Genomic DNA, 24,222 nt, shown 5'->3' on the forward strand with positions numbered 1-24,222 from the left:
AACAACTTACCTTCAGGGCCATTGTGTCTATCAGAAACCGCAGCCTCTTCTGTGCTAGGATTATATCTGTACTCTGGAGAAATCCATTCGTCCTCATCTCTGGTCTCCGTCTGGGTTTGAGCTGTAGGCAAGCCAGGAACGAACCCGTGGTTGATCATTGTAGACAGAGGTGGAACTGCAGGACCAAACATCATTCTAAATAGCATGTGGGGTGGGAGCTGTGGGCCGCAAAACACCCGAGATGTTGAATCACTTTGTAACCGTGGCTCCACTGATGGCCTTGAAGATGCCTGGTCAGAGACGGAAAGGTTGCTGAACATCATATTCAATGTATGGGTAGGTGCCGGAACGTTGCTCACTGCTGGCAGAATCACGTCAGGAGCAGGTGATATGTTTGACATCGTGGGAAATGTAGGCGGCGAAACTTCCGCTCCGTAGTGCATTGGATATCCTTGGGCCAGAGCGGAGGGATCTCTAGCCACCATCAGCGTTCTCTGGTCACGTGCGTCTACCAGAGGATTTGGAGCAATAGCCAATACAGGTGGAGGAGCTTGCAGATAGGCATAGACTGGCGCTGTGTGGTCGACGTGTGGTTGTGATGTGGTGTGGTTGAAATAACGCTGTCGCTGTCTTTGATTACCAAGTTGGTTTCTAAGAAGAAAAACATAAAATTTAGCTGTTTGTAGACAAATACATTGTTTTCCGCTATGAGTTCAATTAGAAAATTGTCATTTAAAAGGCAATACCTCCTTTAAACAACAAATAGAGCGATTGTTTTGACGATTTCGAGAATCGCGCCCACCCACCCTTTGCCCACCCAGAAGGTTCCATGAATGTGTGACTTGAAAAGATGTGATGTTTAATCAAATACATTGACCTATGCAGTGATTTCAATAAAAAAAAACACCTGGCGGTTATAAGAAGGATTTTTCTTATACTTTACATGGAACAAGATTGGAATCAAACATATACTGTGGCGCGGTTGTTTCCGAACTAAAGGGTCCAGGGTTCGAATCCTGGTGAACAGTTGGATTTTGAATTTGTTTTAGCGTGTCGCTCCGAGTCCTACCATTTGAAAAAAGTAAAGGTTGGTCGTTGTGCTGGTCACACGACACCCTCATTAACTGTGGGTCACTGAAACAGAGGAACTGTAGCCTACATTCTCGCAAGGTCTGAAAGGGGAATTTTTCTGACTAATAATGGGGGGTTTCCATACTATGGGTATTCCACAGTTATCTGCTCTTTGTTTCCTTATTTATCTTTAATAAGTTTTGAAATATTATATAGGTGCTTAAAAAAAAACGGCCTAGTTGATTCACCCCGTGCTCTGTACACTAGATGTTCGAGTGTTCTTTAATCTTACATTTATTAGTTCTTAAGAGAAAAATGATTGCGCTATACCTTGTAAAAAGGAAGAATTTTTCATTTAAAAAAATGCTAGCTTTAATCATTATGGTTTTCTTCAGGGGCGGACTGGGTATCTAAATCATCCCGGGCATTACCATATAAACCGGCCCACAAATGGCATGTCATATATATTCGGTTGGGGGGGGGGGATTTTCACCTCACTCCACAATTTATATATATATATATATATATATATATATATATATATATATATATATATATATATATATATATATATATATTAGTGTGTGTGTATGTTCTATATGTAATTAATCTTCATTACATTCTGATCTTTCATTCTTTCAAAGGTTTTTCTACCCTAGAATACTCTCTTCCTATAATTAGTGGAAAGACAGTACACCGTCAAAGGACAGCTAGTTAGTCCGGGGAGCGCTGTGAGCTCACCCCAGTGGGGTCCGGGGCGAAGCATTATTTCCGTTATTTTAAGCTTTAAAAAATGGATATTCTGAAATTTGGAAACTAGTTTTCTTACGTTGGCTGCACTGGGGCAGTAAGTAAAGTTTCCCTTTCAGACAATGGGGTCTGAGGCAAGTGATGGTTTGAAGACCCTCCCCTCCCGGCTACGCCCATGTGTTATATTATAGGTGTAAGCCTAATTCTCTACAAAATATATAAAGTTTGATAACGCATCGAAAACTGAATGTATGCATTCGTTGGATTACATAATGTATTCTATTTATACATTTATGTAGTCTGAAAACTATAAACAATACAATAGCCGCCTAATGAGTTTGAAGCTTTTTGGTATTACATATAGATTACAGACGTTTCTTCAAAAAATAAGATTGTTACGTCTTGTGCATTTCATGTGTCAATCTAGTCATGCATATTGATCTGTGACTTAAAATATGCTAAATCATTGGTTTTCCTGGCTGACTCAGGCAACCCATTCCATTAAAAGATAAGAGAAAGAAGAACGGTTAGAGAGGCACTTAGTTAAAGTGAAAAGCTCTTGCTTCCTTCTAGAACATTTTCAAAAACGCGATTTGTATATGAATATACCATGACCCATTATTTAAAATATAAATCTCCTTTAATTAAATATCGGATGTGACAGCGCTATATAAATTATTGTAATAATTTTCATCATTAATGACTTCATACTAAGCATAAGTTTGCCATTAATTATAGTAGGATAAAAATTTATTGAGATCTAGATTTATTTTTTAATTAAATATTTTTTTTTTGTAAGCCTTAGATCTACGTTATTAAAAATAAACAAAAAGAAACTTACTTTTTCTTTTAAAATTGCAGAAAGTAAAGCTTTATACCCATATTGAGCTGGGAATATATTGGGTGGTGTGCAATTTCGCGGCTGTGTGTATGTGTTAAAGTTAATTTCTATTAAGTATTGTTAAAGAGGTAATTGTCGCGCCTATCTTTTTTTTTCTGCGTTATAGCAATGTTTTCTTAACCTCTCTCAATCCCTCTTTTTGGTTAAATTTCATTGGAACCATTAAAAGACGGGGGAGGGAAGGAGCACACAAAAAAAGGGAGTGCCATCAAAGGCCCATGCCGACCAGCAAAATTATTAGGCCAAATACAGCCTCAAAGACATCAAAGCAGTCCATGCCGCTCCAGCATAGCAGAAAGTACGGTCTAACGTTTTGCAAAAGATAATACGTACAGTGTATAGTGTTTTTTTTTTATATTCTTGTTGAATTTCAAACAAAATTAATTGTAATAACAATTTTAAAAAACAACAAGAAAACGTTTTCGGGCATTTGAATCTTGCTGCTGTCAATTTTTTTTTAAATTGTCTACATTGAAATTTTGTTTTCTTTGGTACCGGCCCACCGGGCATTTGCCCGTTTGCCCATATAGCCAGTCCGCCCCTGGTTTTCGTCCTTCATTACTTTACTTCTATAATGTAAGCAGTGAAGAGATACGTTTCAATACACTTATACACTGGTGGAATTGAAAAAACAACATGAAATTGTTGACTTATACAAAATGTTAATTTATTGTTTAAGATGTTTGCAATTATACTTATTGGTAAATTAATATGATAATGAATGTTTCAATAAATAATATAGATAATATAAAATAAATGATCTTGATATTATTTAAATCATTTGTATTCATTTTCACTTCCAACTTGGGAAACGCGTACCAAATATCGGGACTAAATGTGACCATATTAAATCTGAACAGCTCACCTCATTGAGACTTATATAGTATGAATATATAAAATACCAGTAGATATAGAAGATATTATATTTTATATGTGATAGTTTTATAAGTACTTTTGATATTTTAACATTTGCTTAGTCCGTTTTAGACGCATACTCATAAATGCAACATAAAATTATGGGTCTAATTATATATAGTATAATGGGCTGGTTCATGTGGCAATTCCTATATTCAATATAATTATAAAGTTATACTAAAGACTAAAACAGATAATTACCTTGATCTTGCATTAAAGTGTCCTTTAATTCTGCGATTTTCAGCCATAGTATTTGATCAAAGAAGAAATGAACAGTGTGAAATCCTTACACAGGTTTAAAATTATTTTAAAACACAGAAAAAGAGAAAGGTGTAGTCCGGTCACTATGCGAAACAAGACTGACTGCGGTAAGACTAGACTGGACAATTTATATAGGCGCGTCATAGCCTAGGACATACCAATTGGTCATCTATTCAACTCGGTGGGGGTGGGGTGGAAAGTCTAAAGAAAAGGGGGATTGTGCGGTGTAAGAGATGTGATACGAATGTCGTCCATTAGATGTGCTACATCTTCTTCTTCATTTATAAAATATATGCTACAATTTAGCTGTTATTTTAAAGGAATTTAATGTAATTATTTCTTACACACACACACAAAAGATATGCTACAATTAAAGCTGTTATTCTAAAATGAATTTAATGTAATTATTTGTTACACACACATATATATATATATACAATATACATATATATATATATATATATATATATATATATATATATGTGTGTGTGTATACAGAGAGAGAGAAGAGTAGATAGATAGATAGATAGATAGATAGATAGATAGATAGATAGATAGATAGATAGATTAGATAGATAGATAGATAGATAGATAGATAGATAGACAGATAGATAGATAGATAGATAGATAGATAGATAGATAGATAGATAGATAGATAGATAGATAGATAGATAGATAGATAGATAGATAGATAGATAGATAGATAGATAGATAGATTAGATAGATAGATTAGATAGATAGATAGATAGATAGATAGATAGATAGATAGATAGATAGATTAGATAGATAGATAGATAGATAGATAGATAGATAGATAGATAGATAGATAGATAGATAGATAGATTAGATAGATAGATAGATAGATAGATAGATAGATAGATAGATAGATAGATAGATAGATAGATAGATTAGATAGATAGATAGATAGATAGATAGATAGATAGATAGATAGATAGATAGATAGATAGATAGATAGATAGATAGATAGATAGATAGATAGACTGATTGACAGATTGGTAGATAGATTGATAAAACATTATATTCATTAATATGAGGTCGAAGCAGTGTACCAATTTATGTACTCTAACTTTTGATGCTATAATTTTTTTGTACCAATTTTTCATGACACTCTTTTTTTATATTTTTTTTATTTCTAGTAAGACTTATTCAATTTTATATTGTATATAAATATAGTATCTAATGAAATTAAAATAAAGACATATAATTTGCACGTGCATACTAAATTTACTATATGCCAACAATTTAGATGATTATGCTTGCAATACAAGTTACCAGCTCACTAAAAATATAAACTTTTGGTGTTTCATCGGCATTGCCTTTATTGTTTTATTCATGCTGTTTCTATATTACTGAAGTACTTGAAGTGAGATTAGCTCTTTGAATAAATACTTTATGAATGAACTAGTCCTGGCTTGTAACATTGAAAGATAGCAGGCTAAATATATTAGCGTATGCAAGTGGCATGAATGGGAATTTATTCTCTTATGCAGAGCTCTCATTAAAAAGGACACCAGACAGGTTACATAAATCGAAAATTAAACATGTTTGTAAATTTGTAGTTACAATTTATGAGACTTAACCATTTTTTTTTTTTGGAAAAAAGGGGGAGGGGGTAAATCTGTTGACCAATTTGTATTTTTAAATTATATCAATCCTCTCAGTGATGGCGCTACATTCTCATCTACAGGCGCACCGTAGACCATCTGGTTGTCTTACCATTTTGGCTCAAGGTTTACAAGTATTTAAGAATTTTTTTTTAAAAGGAAGAAGTTACTAAAAGTTTAATACCGTTACAATAAACAGTCACGGAAAAGAAAACTATCATAGTGGAGAAAGTGAGGAACAGAAGTATCCATTTTGTTACTTGTAAACTACTCCTCTGCATCTACTTAAATGAAGTCTTTAAATTGACTCTTACGAAGGCGTAAATTTCAGACATAAAATAACGCTTCACTAGGTAACAATGGGGCCCCCTTACAAAGTCCCTGATAAGCTTATTGTTCTCCAGGTGTCGCTTTGAGTTTTTCTCGCCACTGAGACAGACGACAAGTCCAACAACAACAAGACCTTCCCGTCTCTCCCGTTGAACAATAGTCCAATGATGTCATATGTGACATTCAGGAGCGTAGGCTAAGGGATGGGGAGGGTAGGAGCAGTGGCGAGTGAAATCCCTTGTAATTACCTGTCCACAGTAGACCTTGACAGTGTCATAATCAGATAAGGCTTGAATATTTCGTACAAACAATGTGGTCCAGTATCAGCTCTCTGTGACCACCTTGCCTTCCTGATTTGTGGTTTATTGTTCATTACAAATTCAATGTTTTGCTTTGCTAGGCTACTAATCTAGTAGGGGGGAAAAATGAGTTGAAAATATTAGCGTGTCCCATTTTATTCTAATTGAAATCTATTTCCTAACTCAGGCCACACTTTGCCAAGCATATACTAGACGGCCGTGTTGGCCTAAGTTCTTAATTTTATCCAGGATAAACTTCATTTTTAAAGGCTCAAGTAAATTTGCATGTAAATTAAAATTGTTAGATCGCCAAGCTAATCAAATGTGACACTTCACCATGATGATAAAGGATTTTTTATAAATTATAAAGAAAAAAAAAAAAACAGAATGTTTCAAAGAAGCTGCATCCTCCTCTGTTTAGTTTGAAGTCTTTAGATTGCTCCCTCGTTGATTGGAATTGTTTTGAAAATGAGTGTGTATGTGTGTAATATTGTTATTTAAAATATTCTTAGCAAATTTGAAACTGATTTATCAATGACATCACATATTATTAATACGTGTTATATATAGAAACAATTGACAATTTCATAACATAAATATATGCTACCAAAAATCATCACTACCAGGGGAAAGTAACAGCTGTTAATTAGTGCTTGTATCAGTGATACTTCAACATTGTAGGCCTAAACATCCTATGTGGGTCACTAGCCTCGAAATACTAAAAAAAAAAAAAAAAATATCGTGGAAACAATGGAATCCAGCCTTTGTGAGCTCATTGTTCCAGGTGAGCAGTAGTCTCGAGTGGCAAAGTAAAACCGCGTCACTATCCGAATATGGCCAGCAGGTCGTCGCTTTGGTATCACTAGTTAATGGGGCAGTGTATGTGGCTTTTTTTTTTCTTGTGATGCCAGGCGAAATATTTCAAAATAAAACTTTTTTTTTTCCTTTTTTTTTTAAGTTCGACATTTAAAAGCCAATGTGATATGATATAGACGCTCTACCACTAAAGGAAGCCAACAGATATGACATAGACCGATGTAGTGAACTATATGCCAATGTGATACACCTTAAAATTTACCGTCCTCCGATTTATCTGATTTGTACTTTAGAAACATTGGCGGAGTGAAACAGTCCCCACTCCTCAAAGTTTGCTAAAGGAGGGGTGGGGGAGTAAAAAGGGTGAGATACATATTTTAACTTTCCATGACTGAATCCACTTTTTTTTGTTTAGGTTTGCAAACAGCCACCGACACCGACTACTTTTTTTTGTTATATTAGCTATGCGACTTAAAACGGACTATTGTTTTCTAAAGGCCGGACGCTCAAGTGGACAACTTCTGTATACAGTGAATCACATTGGCTTCAGTGAACGATGTAGGTCAGTGTCGCATCACTGCCAGTGAAAGGGCTTTATCTCAAAACAATCTTCAGGCTATTGTTTTCTTTGTGCGAGACACTCACGTGGACGACTTCTCTGTACAATCACATTGGCCTCAGTGAACGACCTGGGTCACATCACATTGACTATTACCTGTTTATTAGAACTCGCAACAATGCCCCCAGATCAAAAGTTGAGTTGAACAAACATTGACGTTCTCCTAATTTGTAACCACATTGGAGAAATCTCTGACACTTTTATATTATACCATTCGGGGTTTTCTCACAAAGGCTGAGGGACAAATATTGAAGAACCAAAGAAAAGCCATTATTGAAGACATGCGCAGAAGACGGAAAGAAAACTTAAATAAACCGCCAGCGGACAACGGCTTGGTCTGTATAAGAGCTGGAAAATATGCAGGTCACAACTCGGTCTGCATATCATGTAAATCACTCCATGTATCGTTTATCTTCGGAATCGAAGACATTGCCGTTATTTATTTTATAAAAAGTTTGTTTAAAAAAAAAAAAAATTAACTTGATACACATTTTAAGTTACATTAATTTTTTTTACCTTTACCTATCCCTTAGTCTGTTCGACAGTTGGGGCACCAAGCAAGATTTGTCGACCGTCTTTCTCCATTCCTCCCTGTCTTTTGCCTTGTTTAAAACCTCTATCAATGGTAGGCCCGTTCATTCTTTTATGTTGTCCACCATCGCTTTCTATGTCTGCCTCTTCTTCTTTTTCCTGGTACTGTTCCTTGAAGGAAGGTCTCTGCGAGCCCCGTAGATCTTGTAATATGGCCATATATTTTAATCTTGCGTTTCTTTACAATAGTTAGCAGGTCGTCATGGGGTCCGATCGCTGCAGTAACCCTGTCTCTGATTTCTTGGTTTGTGATGCGGTCTTTGAATGTGATGCCTAGAATCCTTCTGTAACATCTCAATTCCATTGTTAGGATCCTTCTGTAACATCTCAATTCCATTGTTAGGATCCTTCTGTAACATCTCAATTCCATTGTTAGGATCCTTCTGTAACATCTCAATTCCATTGTTAGGATCCTTCTGTAACATCTCAATTCCATTGTTAGGATCCTTCTGTAACATCTCAATTCCATTGTTAGGATCCTCCTCTCTAGCTCTGCGTCCAAGGCACAAGTTTGAAACTTCTTCACAAAAAAAAAAAGACCGCCTCCCACTCAAATGCTATAGGTGGGAAGGGCAATGGATGTATTCGCCCATCCCCCCCCACGCCACCCAATCGGCCAACATGGGAAAGACATAATATAAAGATCGGTTAAAATATCAATAACAAGTTTTGATCATATAGATATTTGATTCTGTAAACAAGCTGTGATTTTTATAAATAAATTGGACAGCCCTCTCCCCTCGAATGTTTATTGGGGGGGGGGGGGCGGGATTGATGCCATCGCCCTCTCCCCACCGCACCAAATCGGCCAACATACTAGAGGGGGGGGCGAAATAGATTGAAATATAAATAATTAATTAATATAAATTATTAAGATAAGTAATTAATTCAAATACTTATTGTGTGATTTCTTTACTAAAACTCGTCAGACTACCCCCTTCAGGGGAAGGGGTGTCGGCCGAGTGGAGAGGGGTCGGCCACGTGTGGAGGGTGATCGCCCTACCGCGCCCACCTGGATCCGCCAGTGGTCATTAAGGCACACGTTTGAGACTTAAAGAAAGGCCTTTGTCAAACACACTCGCACAACAAAAAAAGATAACTTAAATACTCGCCACCACCTTCTTGCGGACAATTGGTTTGTCTGTAACAGATGAGGCAAAAAATGTAGGCCGCGACTGGGTCTGCATGTCACGTGAAGTAATGATCTCGTCCTTATTCTTTTGAATCAGGGAAACAATGACTAGATCATGTTTAGGAGCACCGTAGTGACTCCAACAAATCATCTATGCAATTTATCATTACCTAATTAGAAACAGAGTACCGAATGGGTACCTGGCATTCGTTGGGGCGATGTAAGGGCGGATAAGCATTGCACTGGCTACATGACAGCCTCGTTAAAGTTGGGCTACATAAACAGATGACCTTTACATCGTCTGCCCCATAGATCACAAGGTCTGAAACGGGAACATTACTTCTTACTTATTAAAAGCAAGTGATTAGAGCTATTTACAGTTTGTAAGAACTAACCAGTAGAATACTGCAGCTTGATTATTTGAAGCCAACATAAAATTTTGTGCAAAATGTCATACTCCCATTTCCCATGTCTTCCATTTCATAACTGTTAGTGTTTTGAGTTTTCTCCCTTCGATTTTTTTATAGCAGCCAAGTCTATAATAAATTGTAGCCTACTATCACTTTTGAAAACCCACTAATTGTTTTAATTTAACATTTTAATTTAAAACATTTTGCTTTTTCTTATATCGTTATATAGCCATATATTTTCAAATATAAATAAATAAATACATATCCTTTTATATATGTAATTTTAAAATGAAACATTTTCCTTTTTTTTACATTTTTTTTGTTCGTGTTTCTTTTAATAGTTTAAATAGTTTCTAATATGTTTTTAAATATTGTATATTCCGAAATAGAAATTACGACTTTACTTCATTAAATATTCACTGAGTATGTTGAGTATGTAGATGAAACCAATGAATATGCAGGGCCTATGCTTTTCCAATTTTTTTTTAAACATTTTAGTTTTCTACAATTTTCAAATATTTAATGGTTTATAAATAAAAAAAAAATAAGCTACTAAATTTTAAAAAATGAGTTACTAGTGTTATTCGATTTGTTACATGTATATAAATGCCTTCCAATATTTGGAAAGAGAAATTCTCTCGTTTGTATTAAATGGCAGGTAATTTAAAGTCAAGGAATAAGTCTCTACCTCTGACTACAGTTATGTTTTTTTATATAACGATAAGGTGTTCATTTCAATATCCCTCCTGTCAGTTAAACAGCTGTGAGTCGCTTTCTTATTTTTACTATGCTTACATCAACTCACTCTGTCTGATTGTGTTTCTGTTTGGTACCAATTGGGTACACGTTATTTCTTTTGTCTTTCTGTTTGGTATCAATTGTGTACATGTTATGTCTCTTGTCTTTCTGTTTAGTACCAATTGTGTACATGTTATTTCTCTTGTCTTTCTGTTTAGTACCAATTGTGTACATGTTATTTCTCTTGTCTTTCTGTTTAGTACCAATTGTGTACACGTTATTTCTTTTGTCTTTCTGTTTAGTACCAATTGTGTACATGTTATTTCTCTTGTCTTTCTGTTTAGTACCAATTGTGTACACGTTATTTCTCCCACGTCCCTTTCTCGGATCATGTTGAAATGTTTGCACACTTATTTATCATTCTACAACAAAACAAGCATGAATAATAAAAAATAACCAATAAATTAACTAATTATGTTTGATATAGAACATAGGAAATAAATCTTGCAGTATTTAGAAGTATATGTACAGTTCACTTATATAAGATTTTTTAAAAGTATAAACTGCTACTTTGCTGGAATTATTATATGAGTATACATTTTTAGAGTGTGGTTGTTTCATTGCATATAGGCTACATTTGTAGCCTATGGAATATATTCCTTAATTATCCAACTTGATCAGAGATTAATACTTTTTTATTTAGTTTCATAACATTATGAATGCTTCACACGGGCGTGATTTATATGAAATTTCAGCCAAATTCAAAGTCTCTAAAATCTCACATAGACACAAAAATAGAACAGACATTACAAATTTAAACAAAGCAGTAATCTTGTTTATGATATATACTTTTATTATCATTTTGTCTCAAAGATGAAAAACTTATTGTTCGTTTCTAAGGGACATGTTTTTTTTTTAATTAATTCGTTTTTAATTTTTGAATAATACAATTTACAAATAAATCTTCTCGCTGTTTCCAAGATCACGTTTTACAATGTAAGGATCTGTTTTTAGTTGACATCCTCTTCAGCGATGTCACTGAGTCTGGAGTCCTGTTCCGATGGCTCTTCATCTTCTTCAGCGATGTCACTGAGTCTGGAGTCCTGTTCCGATGGCTCTTCATCTTCTTCAGCGATGTCACTGAGTCTGGAGTCCTGTTCCGATGGCTCTTCATCTTCTTCAGCGATGTCACTGAGTCTGGATTCCTGTTCCGATGGCTCTTCATCCTCTTCAGCGATGTCACTGAGTCTGGATTCCTGTTCCGATGGCTCTTCATCCTCTTCAGCGATGTCACTGAGTCTGGAGTCCTGTTCCGATGGCTCTTCATCTTCTTCAGCGATGTCACTGAGTCTGGATTCCTGTTCCGATGGCTCTTCATCTTCTTCAGCGATGTCACTTTGTCTGGATTCCTGTTCCGATGGCTCTTCATATGACGCTAAAATAAAATAGGATAAAGTAAACAAAATTAGTTAAATAATTTACCTAAACAAATAAAGAAATGCTTATCTTTTTTTTTTACTTAGTACATAAAAAGAAGAACAAAAAATGAACATTGAACATATTGCTGAATGGTAACTGAAAATAAAGTGGTCTGACGAAGTAGGAAGCACTCAACTGTGAGAAAATGGACAGAGAAATATAGAATTACAGATCTTAGAAAGAAACTGCAAATAAATTAGTCAAACTCTAAGAAAAGATGCCAACATGGGAATTAGACAGACCTTAGATTGAAACTCCCAGGGTACAAGACGCAAAAAAAAAAAAAAAAATGAACATAGCGACGCAGAGTACTATATGAAGCTGGAGGACTCTCAGCTTCGAGTGGGCAGATAGCCATTAAAAGACTAGCAAGAGACTGTGGAAAGTGGCATTTTTTTTAATACTGAGGCCCTATGTTCCATAAGGAACGGCAAAGGACAGATGACTCCATGTAAACAAGAATGAGATAGTTCATTATATGTATAAGAACTTCTATCGCAATCTACACACTAAGTCAAAGCAATAAATTAGAAATAAATGAAATGTGGCAAGTCTGATGCAATGAATGATTTGACAGAAGCCTTCAAACGCCAGCTTAAAAAAAAAAAAAAAAGAAGCTTACTATCTATGATCAAGTTCTTCTCTGATGAATCATCCTCGTTAATGTCCGACAGAGTCCATTCATCATCGCCATCTATAAGACATAAAAAAAAATAATTAAAATAAAAGATCATGTAAAAGCTATAGTCTATTCACACTAATCTGATGTTTGTTTACACTTGGGTATTTCTTTTGACTTAACAGTGCTAAAAGAAAGGACAGATATGGTTTTATAAAAGTGTTGTGTAACAATATTTCCATCAACTTTACGCCGGACACACCAAAAATCTCTGCCTCTATTGAATGAAAACGTTCTGTTCATCACCAAGAAGTTCTCATTCTGTGTGTGCTGAATTTGTATTTGCTTCTCCCTTCCCTTCCCTTTATGTTCAATGTTCATTGCAGCTCAATAGATAATCATTACATACATAATTAGGAAGAAAACAAAAGGGGGTGTGGAATGATAGAATATTACAACAAAATCAGGAGCAGGAATAAAATATTAAGCATTGGACTTAAACCAGACAACGAAATAACCAGCCCCAATCATTGCTTGAAAGTTTGTATTTATTTGACTCCTTTAGGCAACTTACCATTGTTAGGTGATTGAGGCCAATTCCTTGATGACTGAGATGAACTTCTACCTTCTTCTGTTTGGTGTAAGCTTGAAGCTGATGGAGACAGATCTAAAGGCGAGAGCTGAGCGGCGTAAGAAAAATGTGGGAATAGAGGACTTGGGGTGCGGACTGATTCATACAGAGCCTGGGGAACTTGAGACAGGTACGCCCCTGCTTCTAAACGAGGCATTCCCCAATGTACTGAAGTCCGAACTAGAGATAAAGATGCCGGTGGTAGACGCCAAATCGATTGAGGTATAACCTGTCGTGCTTGAGACTCGTTCAATGCTAACTGCATAGCAGATAAATGAGAAACAAATGCATGATGCGCACTCAGGGGTGCTGATGGCGGCATCTGGGGCACTCCACATGTGCATGTGCACAAACATGCAACTTTGTCAGGGTCGTTGCGATTAGCAGGATGCGTGGTCAGCGGCTCAGGTTGAGAGGCAGACGTCTGTGGTAGATAACCGTTTCCACCCAACGTGTAAGACGGAGAAGATGTTTGAAAACAAAGTTCGTAGGGATTTGATGCTGAAGTCTTGGGACATGTTTGAACGTTTGAATATAGGCCTGCTGCATGATGACCTGTAAATGACAGAGCGTTGGATTGCTCTGACTTACGCACGATCCTCGGACTTGAAAGGTCACCTTGACTTATTGGATGAGTGACCTTGGGCCTAGCCCCACTCAGGTAAGGATGCCCTTGAGCTCGAGCTCTGGCTCTGTTTGAATATTGGCCTACTGCATAATGACCTGTAAATGACAGAGCGTTGGATTGCTCTGACTTACGCACGATCCTCGGGCTTGAAAGGTCACCTTGACTTATTGGATGAACGACCTTGGGCCTTGCTTGAAGTAGATAAGGATGCCCATGATCTCGAGCTCTGTGAATAAAACAGAATGTCTTCATTAAGCATTTCCAATCATATCAAACCAGAGCAGCAACAGTTGTTACAGGGAATATCAGTGGCTTGTGTGACGAGACTGAATGCATAGTAGCTATTATAGTGTTATTTCATTTATGAATAAAATTACATTATTTTGTTTCTATATGAACAGGATATGAATGTGAACAGATTGGAATATTTTACTAGATGATATGTTGCATGACAAGGGAGGGTCTTGTGAGTGGTTGGGGGTTAGTGGATTTTTGGAACAAGAAGAGGACAAGTATTAGTGATTTATATTCAATGTATTTTTTCCTTGGATAGCCGGATTTTTTTTTTGTGTGGGGTCATTTACTAGTATCGTTGTATGTTACTAATTGTTTATAATCGATCTGCAGTGGTTGAAGTTTCAGTGTTTCCAAACTTCCCTATTGAAGTCGTAAAGAGAAAGGACAACATCGAACATCATTGTCAGAAACAAATTTGGTCATTGTTCCATTAGAATATATAGGTATGTGAGGGAAATATATACATAGCAACTACCTCCCCTCCCTTTCCAACGACTCATTGTCATTATTAATAGAAGAAATACATAAAAAGGTTGCGCTCGATAATTTGCATAGGAACAATCTAGGATGGACACTTTGCTCAAACATAAAAGAAATAGTTCTCTATTAATGTATTCTTAACATCATCACGATGTCTTTTCTGTACAGATGTGAAGAATGTGTATGTGCATTACATTCAGATATTTAGTCGCTCACATTTCATCCAGGATGTGCAGCTGTATATATAATATATGTGTGTAGAAGGTACCTAATCTGGGTCTGTAGAATTTATACTGATAAGAAGATAGGTTGCATGTTTATGTACGTGTAGTATTGTTATTGAGTGCCTGGCCGCAGACGTCCAGTTCAAGCCACAATAAAGTAAAGCAACAGGTGTATGTAGCAATATAACCGTTTAACCCAGAACAGTCACTATAATAAACGATGTTAATCCTATGAAAGCCAAGCCTCAACTGTCCATTTATCTCTATCTAATGTATAGTCTCTTTTTGAATTTATGTCATTAAAATTGTGCGTTCACTAGCAGTGCGTCTCTACACTGTTTGTATTAAAGTATAAGTAGTGTGGGCTGTTGTTGTTAGAAGTCTATAGCTATATTCAACAAAATTATACTACAAATAAGAAATTTAGGAGTACTCAGAGAAACTGTTCACATCTTTGTAATAAACTTACGGTCATGATTGCAATCATCTACATACTTTTGAAATGTTTCACAGTTACTAAAGGAAGTCGACTTGTAAAAGACTTACTTTACTAAACTATAAAGTACATTTCTTTGACCAAGATTTAAAATTTCAGTAAAACGTCATAATGTAAGTTCATTACTAATAACAATGTACACTCTAGAGTTACCTAAGTCATTCTTTATAGCGGTAAAAGAGAATTAATTCCCTTTAGTTTGTGGAATCAGGTTACAAAAAAAATGGAAATATAGAAGATCTAATAGTGAAACCAGCGTTAAAACAAATTATAGTGGCTTATAGATCTGAAAATTTAAGTGTCGACATGGGATGTAATATTTAATAATTCTCTAACTAATTTCGATAAAGGGGAGTCAGAAAAGAATGTTTTATTGGTTGTCTAAGCCTATGCTTGGTTGTATGTTATAGGGTCTGTATATTAGGCTACAATACAATGATGAATACACATTTATATGATTGTTTTTCTTTTCGTCTGATATTATCACTTCAGCATTTGATAACTAAACAAGATAGAGGCTATAGATATTTAAATAAATCATTAGGTGAGAGGGTGAGGTGAAAAGAAATATAGTGATGAATAAAATGAACACGATTGTAATCTTATATGAATTCAATGAACACCATTATATTCTTCCAAGGCAATGCAAGCTCTACATTTCATCAAGAGATACTTTAAAGCCATGCTCACTTTTTAAGAGTCAACGATAAAACACAAAATATAAAGCAGATCTAGTTAAATCTAGTAGTCCTATAGTCAACAGATCTAGTTAAATTTAGTAGTCCTATAGTCAACAAATCTAGTTAAATCTAGTAGCCCTATAGTCAACAGATCTAGTTAAATTTAGTAGTCCTATAGTCAACAAATCTAGTTAAATCTAGTAGTCCTATAGTCAACAGATCTAGTTAAATCTAGTAGTCCTATAGTCAACAGATCTAGTTAAATTTAGTAGTCCTATAGTCAACAGATCTAGTTAAATCTAGTAGTCCTATAGTCAACAGATCTAGTTAAATTTAGTAGTCCTATAGTCAACAGATCTAGTTAAATTTAGTAGCCCTATAGTCAACAGATCTAGTTAAATTTAGTAGTCCTATAGTCAACAGATCTAGTTAAATTTAGTAGCCCTATAGTCAACAGATCTAGTTAAATTTAGTAGTCCTATAGTCAACAGATCTAGTTAAATTTAGTAGCCCTATAGTCAACAGATCTAGTTAAATCTAGTAGTCCTATAGTCAACAGATCTAGTTAAATTTAGTAGTCCTATAGTCAACAGATCTAGTTAAATTTAGTAGCCCTATAGTCAACAGATCTAGTTAAATTTAGTAGCCCTATAGTCAACAGATCTAGTTAAATTTAGTAGTCCTATAGTCAACAGATCTAGTTAAATCTAGTAGTCCTATAGTCAACAGATCTAGTTAAATCTAGTAGTCCTATAGTCAACAGATCTAGTTAAATTTAGTAGCCCTATAGTCAACAGATCTAGTTAAATCTAGTAGTCCTATAGTCAACAGATCTAGTTAAATCTAGTAGTCCTATAGTCAACAGATCTAGTTAAATCTAGTAGTCCTATAGTCAACAGATCTAGTTAAATCTAGTAGTCCTATAGTCAACAGATCTAGTTAAATTTAGTAGTCCTATAGTCAACAGATCTAGTTAAATTTAGTAGCCCTATAGTCAACAGATCTAGTTAAATTTAGTAGTCCTATAGTCAACAGATCTAGTTAAATTTAGTAGCCCTATAGTCAACAGATCTAGTTAAATCTAGTAGTCCTATAGTCAACAGATCTAGTTAAATTTAGTAGTCCTATAGTCAACAGATCTAGTTAAATTTAGTAGCCCTATAGTCAACAGATCTAGTTAAATTTAGTAGCCCTATAGTCAACAGATCTAGTTAAATTTAGTAGTCCTATAGTCAACAGATCTAGTTAAATCTAGTAGTCCTATAGTCAACAGATCTAGTTAAATCTAGTAGTCCTATAGTCAACAGATCTAGTTAAATTTAGTAGCCCTATAGTCAACAGATCTAGTTAAATCTAGTAGTCCTATAGTCAACAGATCTAGTTAAATCTAGTAGTCCTATAGTCAACAGATCTAGTTAAATCTAGTAGTCCTATAGTCAACAGATCTAGTTAAATTTAGTAGTCTTATAATAGTCCGAAGATCAAGCTATTTTCAAAATATGTTCACTTCTAAAGAACAACACACACAAATACTAATATATGATATATGTTAAAATTTTGTTACGAAATGAACACCTCATTTTCAATTGTAGTTCCACAAACTGTGTCACACATGCATCATGCTAAAGTAGTAAGTATTAACATGAAATATGTTTTGAAAAAAAAAATCAAAAGTAACGCATTGAGAGGAACTTACCGTTCAGTCAGGTCCATGAGATTACGCCGTTGGTGTCCATGTGCGGCATGGGTTTCAGAATTTTGTTCAGACATTATTTTGTTTCAAATAACTTTCTGTAACTGGTGTGCGCAAAAATCCAAAGAATTAGAAGCAGACAGAGAACAAGTATCTGACCAACTTTTTAACACTAGAAAATAATCCGCGGTTAGAAAAAAGCAGTCCAATGCTAGGTAAACACGAGACAACTGGACGTTACAGTTCTCGTGGTGGGTCATAAAGGCTCGCTCGGAAATGAATGACCTATCCAGAGTAGGCCCTATAGGGGGCGTGGCTTTGACTTTGAAAGCAAAAACTGGATGTGGCTTTCCTAACACAGGTAGGCGGGAGAGAGGGCGTAGCTAGCAGTCTAGGCTCATCAGAACCTAGTTTTAAAATGGTTTTAAATTGGCTTCTAAAAAAAAAAAGAAAACAGGCGTAGCAGAAAAAAAAAAGCGAAAAAGAAACCAAAAAATGAAAATGTTTACATTTTTTATTTTGAATGCATAAATTAAACTACATCCCATGATCCGATGTAGCCGCAATTATTATAGATTTGTCTGTTCAGAAATGTACGTTATAACAGCTTCCTACTCATGTAACGTAGGCCTGTAACGTAGGCCCTAATGTTATGCCTAATGTTGCCATAGTGTAACAGACGTCGTCATCTTTTCAGTCATTCAGATCCACCATCTTCCTAGATTTATATATTGAGATTATACTTCATATTGTTATACTTTGGTCAACAATTTTATTGCCAAAGGAACAAAAGAATTCATCACAAAGATTTAAGACACCGATCACAAAAACAAATAGACACACAAACTCTTTTTGGTTCCTTTGGCAATTCAATCGTTGAACAATAACTTAGGCCTACTGTTGTGAATTTCACATGTAATGTCAACTGAAATTGGGGCATGAACATATATTTTCTGTACTATCAAACACATTGTGTGCACTAATTATGTATTGATTTCTTAAGGCACAATTGAAAAACAAAGTTCCTCACGGACAATAATAATACTAAAGCTTGTCTTCGAGTTCGAAGACTAATAAGGAATGCAGTATTTCCCGTTCTGTGCTACTGAGGACTGCACGGATAATAAAGATGTTTTATTATTGAATATTGTTTGGTCTTATTTTCTTTTAGCTGGAATGATGATGAAAAGAGAAGTGACGAGAACAGAAGATGAAGACAAGGAAGTTAGGGAGAAGTTTAAGTGGAAAGGGAATAGAGGATTAGTCATGGAAAATTGAATGTAGAGAGAAGTGAAGTGTTGAATGTAGAGAGAAGTTATGAAGAATTGAATATAGAAAGAGAGAAGTGATGAAGACTTGAAAATAGAAAGAGAGAATCGACAAGATTAGAAAGAAATTACAATCTTCTATTTGTGGTCCAATTAAAATTAAAATTAAAGTGAATGCACAACTCAACAAAGACAAAAACTTTCTATTTTTAAGCATGATCGAGATATCTTACTGGACACAAATATCTTTATTTGTATGTAAATCTGGCCATTTTAAAACTGCATTTTTTTTTGTTGTATTCTATTTTATACATTTGGATTTGGTGACATTGCCTTGTCTCACTCACTACAGGTCTGATTCTCATTATCTTCAAATTAAGGAATAGATTCAGATATATCACAGAGTTCAGCTAACCCTAATGAGTACCTGACCATTAGTTAGGGAAAAATAAAGGCGGTAGGTCGTTGTGCTGGCCACATGACACCCTCGATATCTGTGAACCACAGAAACATCATCTGCCTCATAGATCGCAAGGTCTGAGAGGAGAACTTTACTTTTTTAATATTAAAAATACTGATTATCGTATATTATAATATTTTAATTAGTTGTAAAGATTAATTAAAAATGTTAATTTTCATCTCCCTCTCAGAGAAATCAATGTAAGTGGCATTAAATTAAGAACGTTAGATATATATTATGGTAGGGGACAGTTGGGGTACAAATTGGAAAATCCCACCTGGCCCCCACTTGAGGGGGTCCCCACACAAAAGTGTCCCAGATTTGTTTACATTAAATACTAAGCTAATGTTATCTTGCTATTCGTGGTGTTATATATAAATTAGTGACCATGTTGCATGTATTCCACTTATTAGACTTATCTCTTTCTCTTCTTAATTATTTTCCTCGTTCCGATGGAGTTATTCATTTTGCTCATTACTATTTTACTTTTCCTATTATGATTAAACTTCAATAACTTTTTTGTTTGTTTGATATCAGAAAATGTTATATTTCGTATCGAATTATAGGGAAATGGGTGCCCTTTTTTACGCAACACAAATTAAAGTTTATAAATCCAAAAATCAATTTAGTTTAATGGGGTCAAATAAGCGTTGGCATCGTCGATTAGGAGAGAAAGAGTTATATATTTATTTAGTACATTATCTCATGTCATGACGTCGAATTTCAAAAATCAGGGGCCACTACAGAGCCCCAAATCCCTTGCTGCGCCACTGACTTGAATACTAATTTGCCCGTTTATAACTCTTATATCTGTGAAGAATAGGCTTAATACTTCCAATTTAACTATCAAAACAAAAGTAATACCTAGAAGTTCATAGAGATTATTGTTCATCCCAGATTTCCTTCAGCTTTAATAGGTACGATAGAAAGTTAAATTTATTTTCTTTTGTTTTAATTTATGGGGCAATCCAACTGAGGGCTAGTATCTTGTCTTTTTAATCAATGCTCTAGGCCCTCTAGGGCCAGTGTCTTGTTCCTTGATGAAAAATCATAGAGGCCTATATCCTAATTCTAATACATTTACACGCACATTCAAATAATAAAAGAAGACATACTTATATATACAAAAGCGACACTTATAACCTACTCACACGCAATAAATTTCTGAATCGACTATGAAGTTTGTCTTTCAATTTAATATTGAATTTCCTCCGTGTGGAACTTTCTTTGTATATTTACATGCCAATACTATTTGTATCAATTGTTTTTGCTTAGCGCTATTTCATGCTTTTAGCTTTCTCAATACGCTATGGGTGACCGATCATTTCATTCCCGGTCACTTCATCCCCCCGGTCATTTGTAAAAAAGCTTTTAGGTAAGAATTAATTAAATTTAAACTAATTTAGCTTGTAGTTGCTGAGAAATGACATCTCACATAAATCATTTGCAGCACATACTTTTGTACAAATATCTAGCCAAGGGAAATACTGCATTCCTCATTAGTCTTCGGACTCGAATTTATTATTATTATTTATTATTATTACTATTATCTAATCTACCCACCAAAATTATGAAATAATGCAAAGCTTCTTATTTCACACAAAAAAATCATGACATTCCCTACTATCGGCGTCCCTATCTTTTTTACTTGATTTTCATTTGTAAAAACATCAATGGCACAGCCCTTTTACGCCCGTAGCAATTTGTCCAAACCTTGTGACACCTGGGTGAACAAATCATTGACTCGACGTCAGACTAAATCGTCCTAACTTCATCACGCTTGACCACACACCTGGACTATTGTTTCATCGGAATTCTAAAATTGTTGATTTCGTTTTCCACCCCAACGATCGCCTACCATATTTGTTAAACAATTGGATAGTCAAGATAAGGTATGTCGGCCTGCATTGTTGACCTTGATTGCGTGTCACTGGCCATCTTGTCTAAACAACGACGCCGGCCACTGGTCACTCCCACTCCGCCCCTATTAATATTAGTACGCGCGAGTTAGGTTGTTTTTTTTTCTTTTATATATTCAAAGATTTTTGTTCAAATCTGATGATCCAATGTCATGCTGGTTGTTAGCCTCCCACGTGAGGGCTCCCTAATCAATGCCATTGAACATTTTTTCGCAGCAGGCTAACAAAGGCTAGTGTCAGTTGGTGGGGTTAGCTAATGATGTCAAGTACCAAAATCATCGTCAACCCCCCCCCCCGGGTCCACCCTCCACAAGGAAAAATTACCTATCAAATCTGGTGACAGGTCATTTCATCCCCGGCCATTTCATCCGCAATTAAATATTTTTGTCTTATACTTGTTGAGAAATGAACGAATAGATTTCAATAAGTAGATATATTGTAATGCGGAGTTTGTATTTAGTTATATTGTTTCTGTTTTGTTGTAGGGATGTCAATATTACAGTGAGCATATTGCGTGATGTAATGATCAAAGGCCAAGGTGTGGTGGAAGGAGGGAAAATCTTTTGTTAGATAGAAGTACGATTTGAATAATTATGTTCATGCCGCTCTACGCTCATAATGTATCATCAAAGGCCAAGGTGTGGTGGAAGTAAGGGAAATCTTTTGAGATGAGAATGATTAGAATACCTTTTATCTTGCCGCTGATAACTTATCTCCTGAAGGCCATCTCTTTCACTTTATTTGTCAATAGTCCTTTCTTAAATCTGAGCGTGTCATTTCAAACCCTGGTATAACGTTTGCTTTATTCTAATCAACTCTGACTTCAAGAAATACGCCACACTGGCCAAGAAATTACAAATGATGTAGAGCAATACGAATCAAAGAATCGTGATCTGTACCTACTAGCAATAGCCTATCTTAATTATTTTAATTAACACACAAAAAATAATTTTTACATAACTCTATATCTATAGTAGTAAAGTAATTGCGGTTGGTCATTGTGCTGGCCACATGACACCCTGCTCGTTAACCGTGGGCCACAGAAACAGATGACCTTAACAACATCTGCCCTATAGATCGCAAGGTCTGAAAGGGAAAGTTTTATTTTTATACATGTTCATTTTTATATTTTTAATGACATTCTATTCTATTCTTATGCATTAATGTAAATTCTTTTTGTCATGTACATACAAATAAATATATAAAATTTTGTTCAGTTCATACTTTTTAAAAACTGCTGTATGATGGATTAGAGGATAAAATGACCAGGGGATCAAGTGACCAAGGATGAAGTGACCAAGGATGAAATGACCGGGATCCACCCAATCTTGCCTTTGTTTAATTGTTGTTTCTTTTTTCTTAATTGGAATTTAAAACAAATAGCTACATTTAACATGCCTTCAGTCCTAAGTTCAAGTCAAGTTTCCCCTTTCAGACCTTGTGATCTCTAGGGCAGATGATGAGAAGTTCGTCTGCTTTATGGCCTATGGTGACATGTGGCCAGCACAACTAGTGTCAGGTATCCATTCGAGTTGGGCGGACTCAGATGCGTCCTAAGAAAAAACAAAATAAATTCAAAATCCCTTTCTTCGCCGTGATTCGAACCCGAAACTTTTCGGCTCGGAAGCCAAACGCTTTAACATCATATTATGCATTAAGTAATAATTAAATGTATAAAATATGTGCTCATGATATGAAGACAGTGCAGTGACATGATTGTAACAAAAGTAGTTACGACGTAACATTAGATAAACTTGAAGTAGACTTGGTCTCATGACTTTCATCTTTACAAAGCTTGTGTCTGTCTGCCTGGTAAAAAGTTTGAACATGTTTGTCTCCCTCTTCCCAATCTCGGATCAAGTTGAAACTTTGCACAATTATTTACTGTGCCTTACAAAATACGAATCAATCAGAAAATCCATTTATTAATTCATTAATTTAAAGTAAAAAAAAAAATTAGTTCCCCCTTTCAGACATTGTGATCTATGGAGGCATATGATGTAAAGGTCATCTGCTTACGCGGCCCACGGTTAACGAGGGTGTCATGTGGCCAGCACAACGACCCAATCGCCTTTATTTTTCCACAAGTAATGTCTAGTGTTAAATTAGATGTCCATATAAAAAATAATTGTATATACATTCCTCGCTGGCCGAACTATTAGCAACTGAAGGTGTCACGGGTTCGATACCCGAATAGAACCGAAAATTAAAAAAAAATTTTTTTTAATTGTTTTATTATATTTAAAGTTTACTAATGGAGGTATTGTCTTTTTTTTATTTATTTTTTAAAATGTTTATCTTTTTGTGCATTGCATCCAATCAGTCTTCTAACAGTATTGTTTACAGCGACTCATTCAATCAGTCTTCTAACAGTATTGTTTACAGCGACTCATTCAATCAGTCTTCTAACAGTATTGTCTACAACGACTCATTCAATCAGTCTTATAACAGTATTGTTTACAGCGACTCATTCAATCAGTCTTCTAACAGTATTGTCTACAACGACTCATTCAATCAGTCTTATAACAGTATTGTTTACAACGACTCATTCAATCAGTCTTCTAACAGTATTGTTTACAGCGACTCATTCAATCAGTCTTCTAACAGTATTGTTTACAACGACTCATTCAATCAGTCTTCTAACAGTATTGTTTACAACGACTCATTCAATCAGTCTTCTAACAGTATTGTTTACAACGACTCATTCAATCAGTCTTCTAACAGTATTGTTTACAGCGACTCATTCAATCAGTCTTCTAACAGTATTGTTTACAACGACTCATTCAATCAGTCTTATAACAGTATTGTCTACAACGACTCATTCAATCAGTCTTATAACAGTATTGTTTACAACGACTCATTCAATCAGTCTTCTAACAGTATTGTTTAC

General features: G+C 35.2%; 1 protein-coding gene across 1 annotated transcript; it reads right to left on the reverse strand.

Annotated features, from left to right (window-relative positions):
- Nucleotides 1-11,351: 11,351 nt before the first annotated feature.
- Nucleotides 11,352-17,962, reverse strand: LOC129925913 (uncharacterized). The gene is made up of 4 exons (XM_056027477.1): nucleotides 17,689-17,962; nucleotides 13,131-14,041; nucleotides 12,560-12,631; nucleotides 11,352-11,893 (listed from the first exon to the last, which is right to left on the reverse strand). The coding sequence occupies exons 1-4, from the start codon at nucleotides 17,760-17,762 to the stop codon at nucleotides 11,469-11,471; spliced, it is 1,482 nt and encodes a 493-aa protein (XP_055883452.1). The 5' UTR covers nucleotides 17,763-17,962; the 3' UTR covers nucleotides 11,352-11,468.
- Nucleotides 17,963-24,222: the final 6,260 nt, after the last annotated feature.

This window comes from Biomphalaria glabrata, chromosome 4 (genome assembly GCF_947242115.1).
Source record: "Biomphalaria glabrata chromosome 4, xgBioGlab47.1, whole genome shotgun sequence".
NCBI lineage: Eukaryota > Metazoa > Mollusca > Gastropoda > Planorbidae > Biomphalaria > Biomphalaria glabrata.

Excerpts from the sequence above, each read along its gene's own strand:
- LOC129925913 (XM_056027477.1), bottom strand. The coding sequence starts at position 17,762 with ATGTCTGAACAAAATTCTGAAACCCATGCCGCACATGGACACCAACGG. Across the intron at positions 12,632-13,130 it reads GCCTCAATCACCTAACAATG|ATGGCGATGATGAATGGACT; the intron begins GTAAGTTGCCTA and ends TATGTCTTATAG. Across the intron at positions 11,894-12,559 it reads GAAGAACTTGATCATAGATA|CGTCATATGAAGAGCCATCG; the intron begins GTAAGCTTCTTT and ends ATTTTATTTTAG.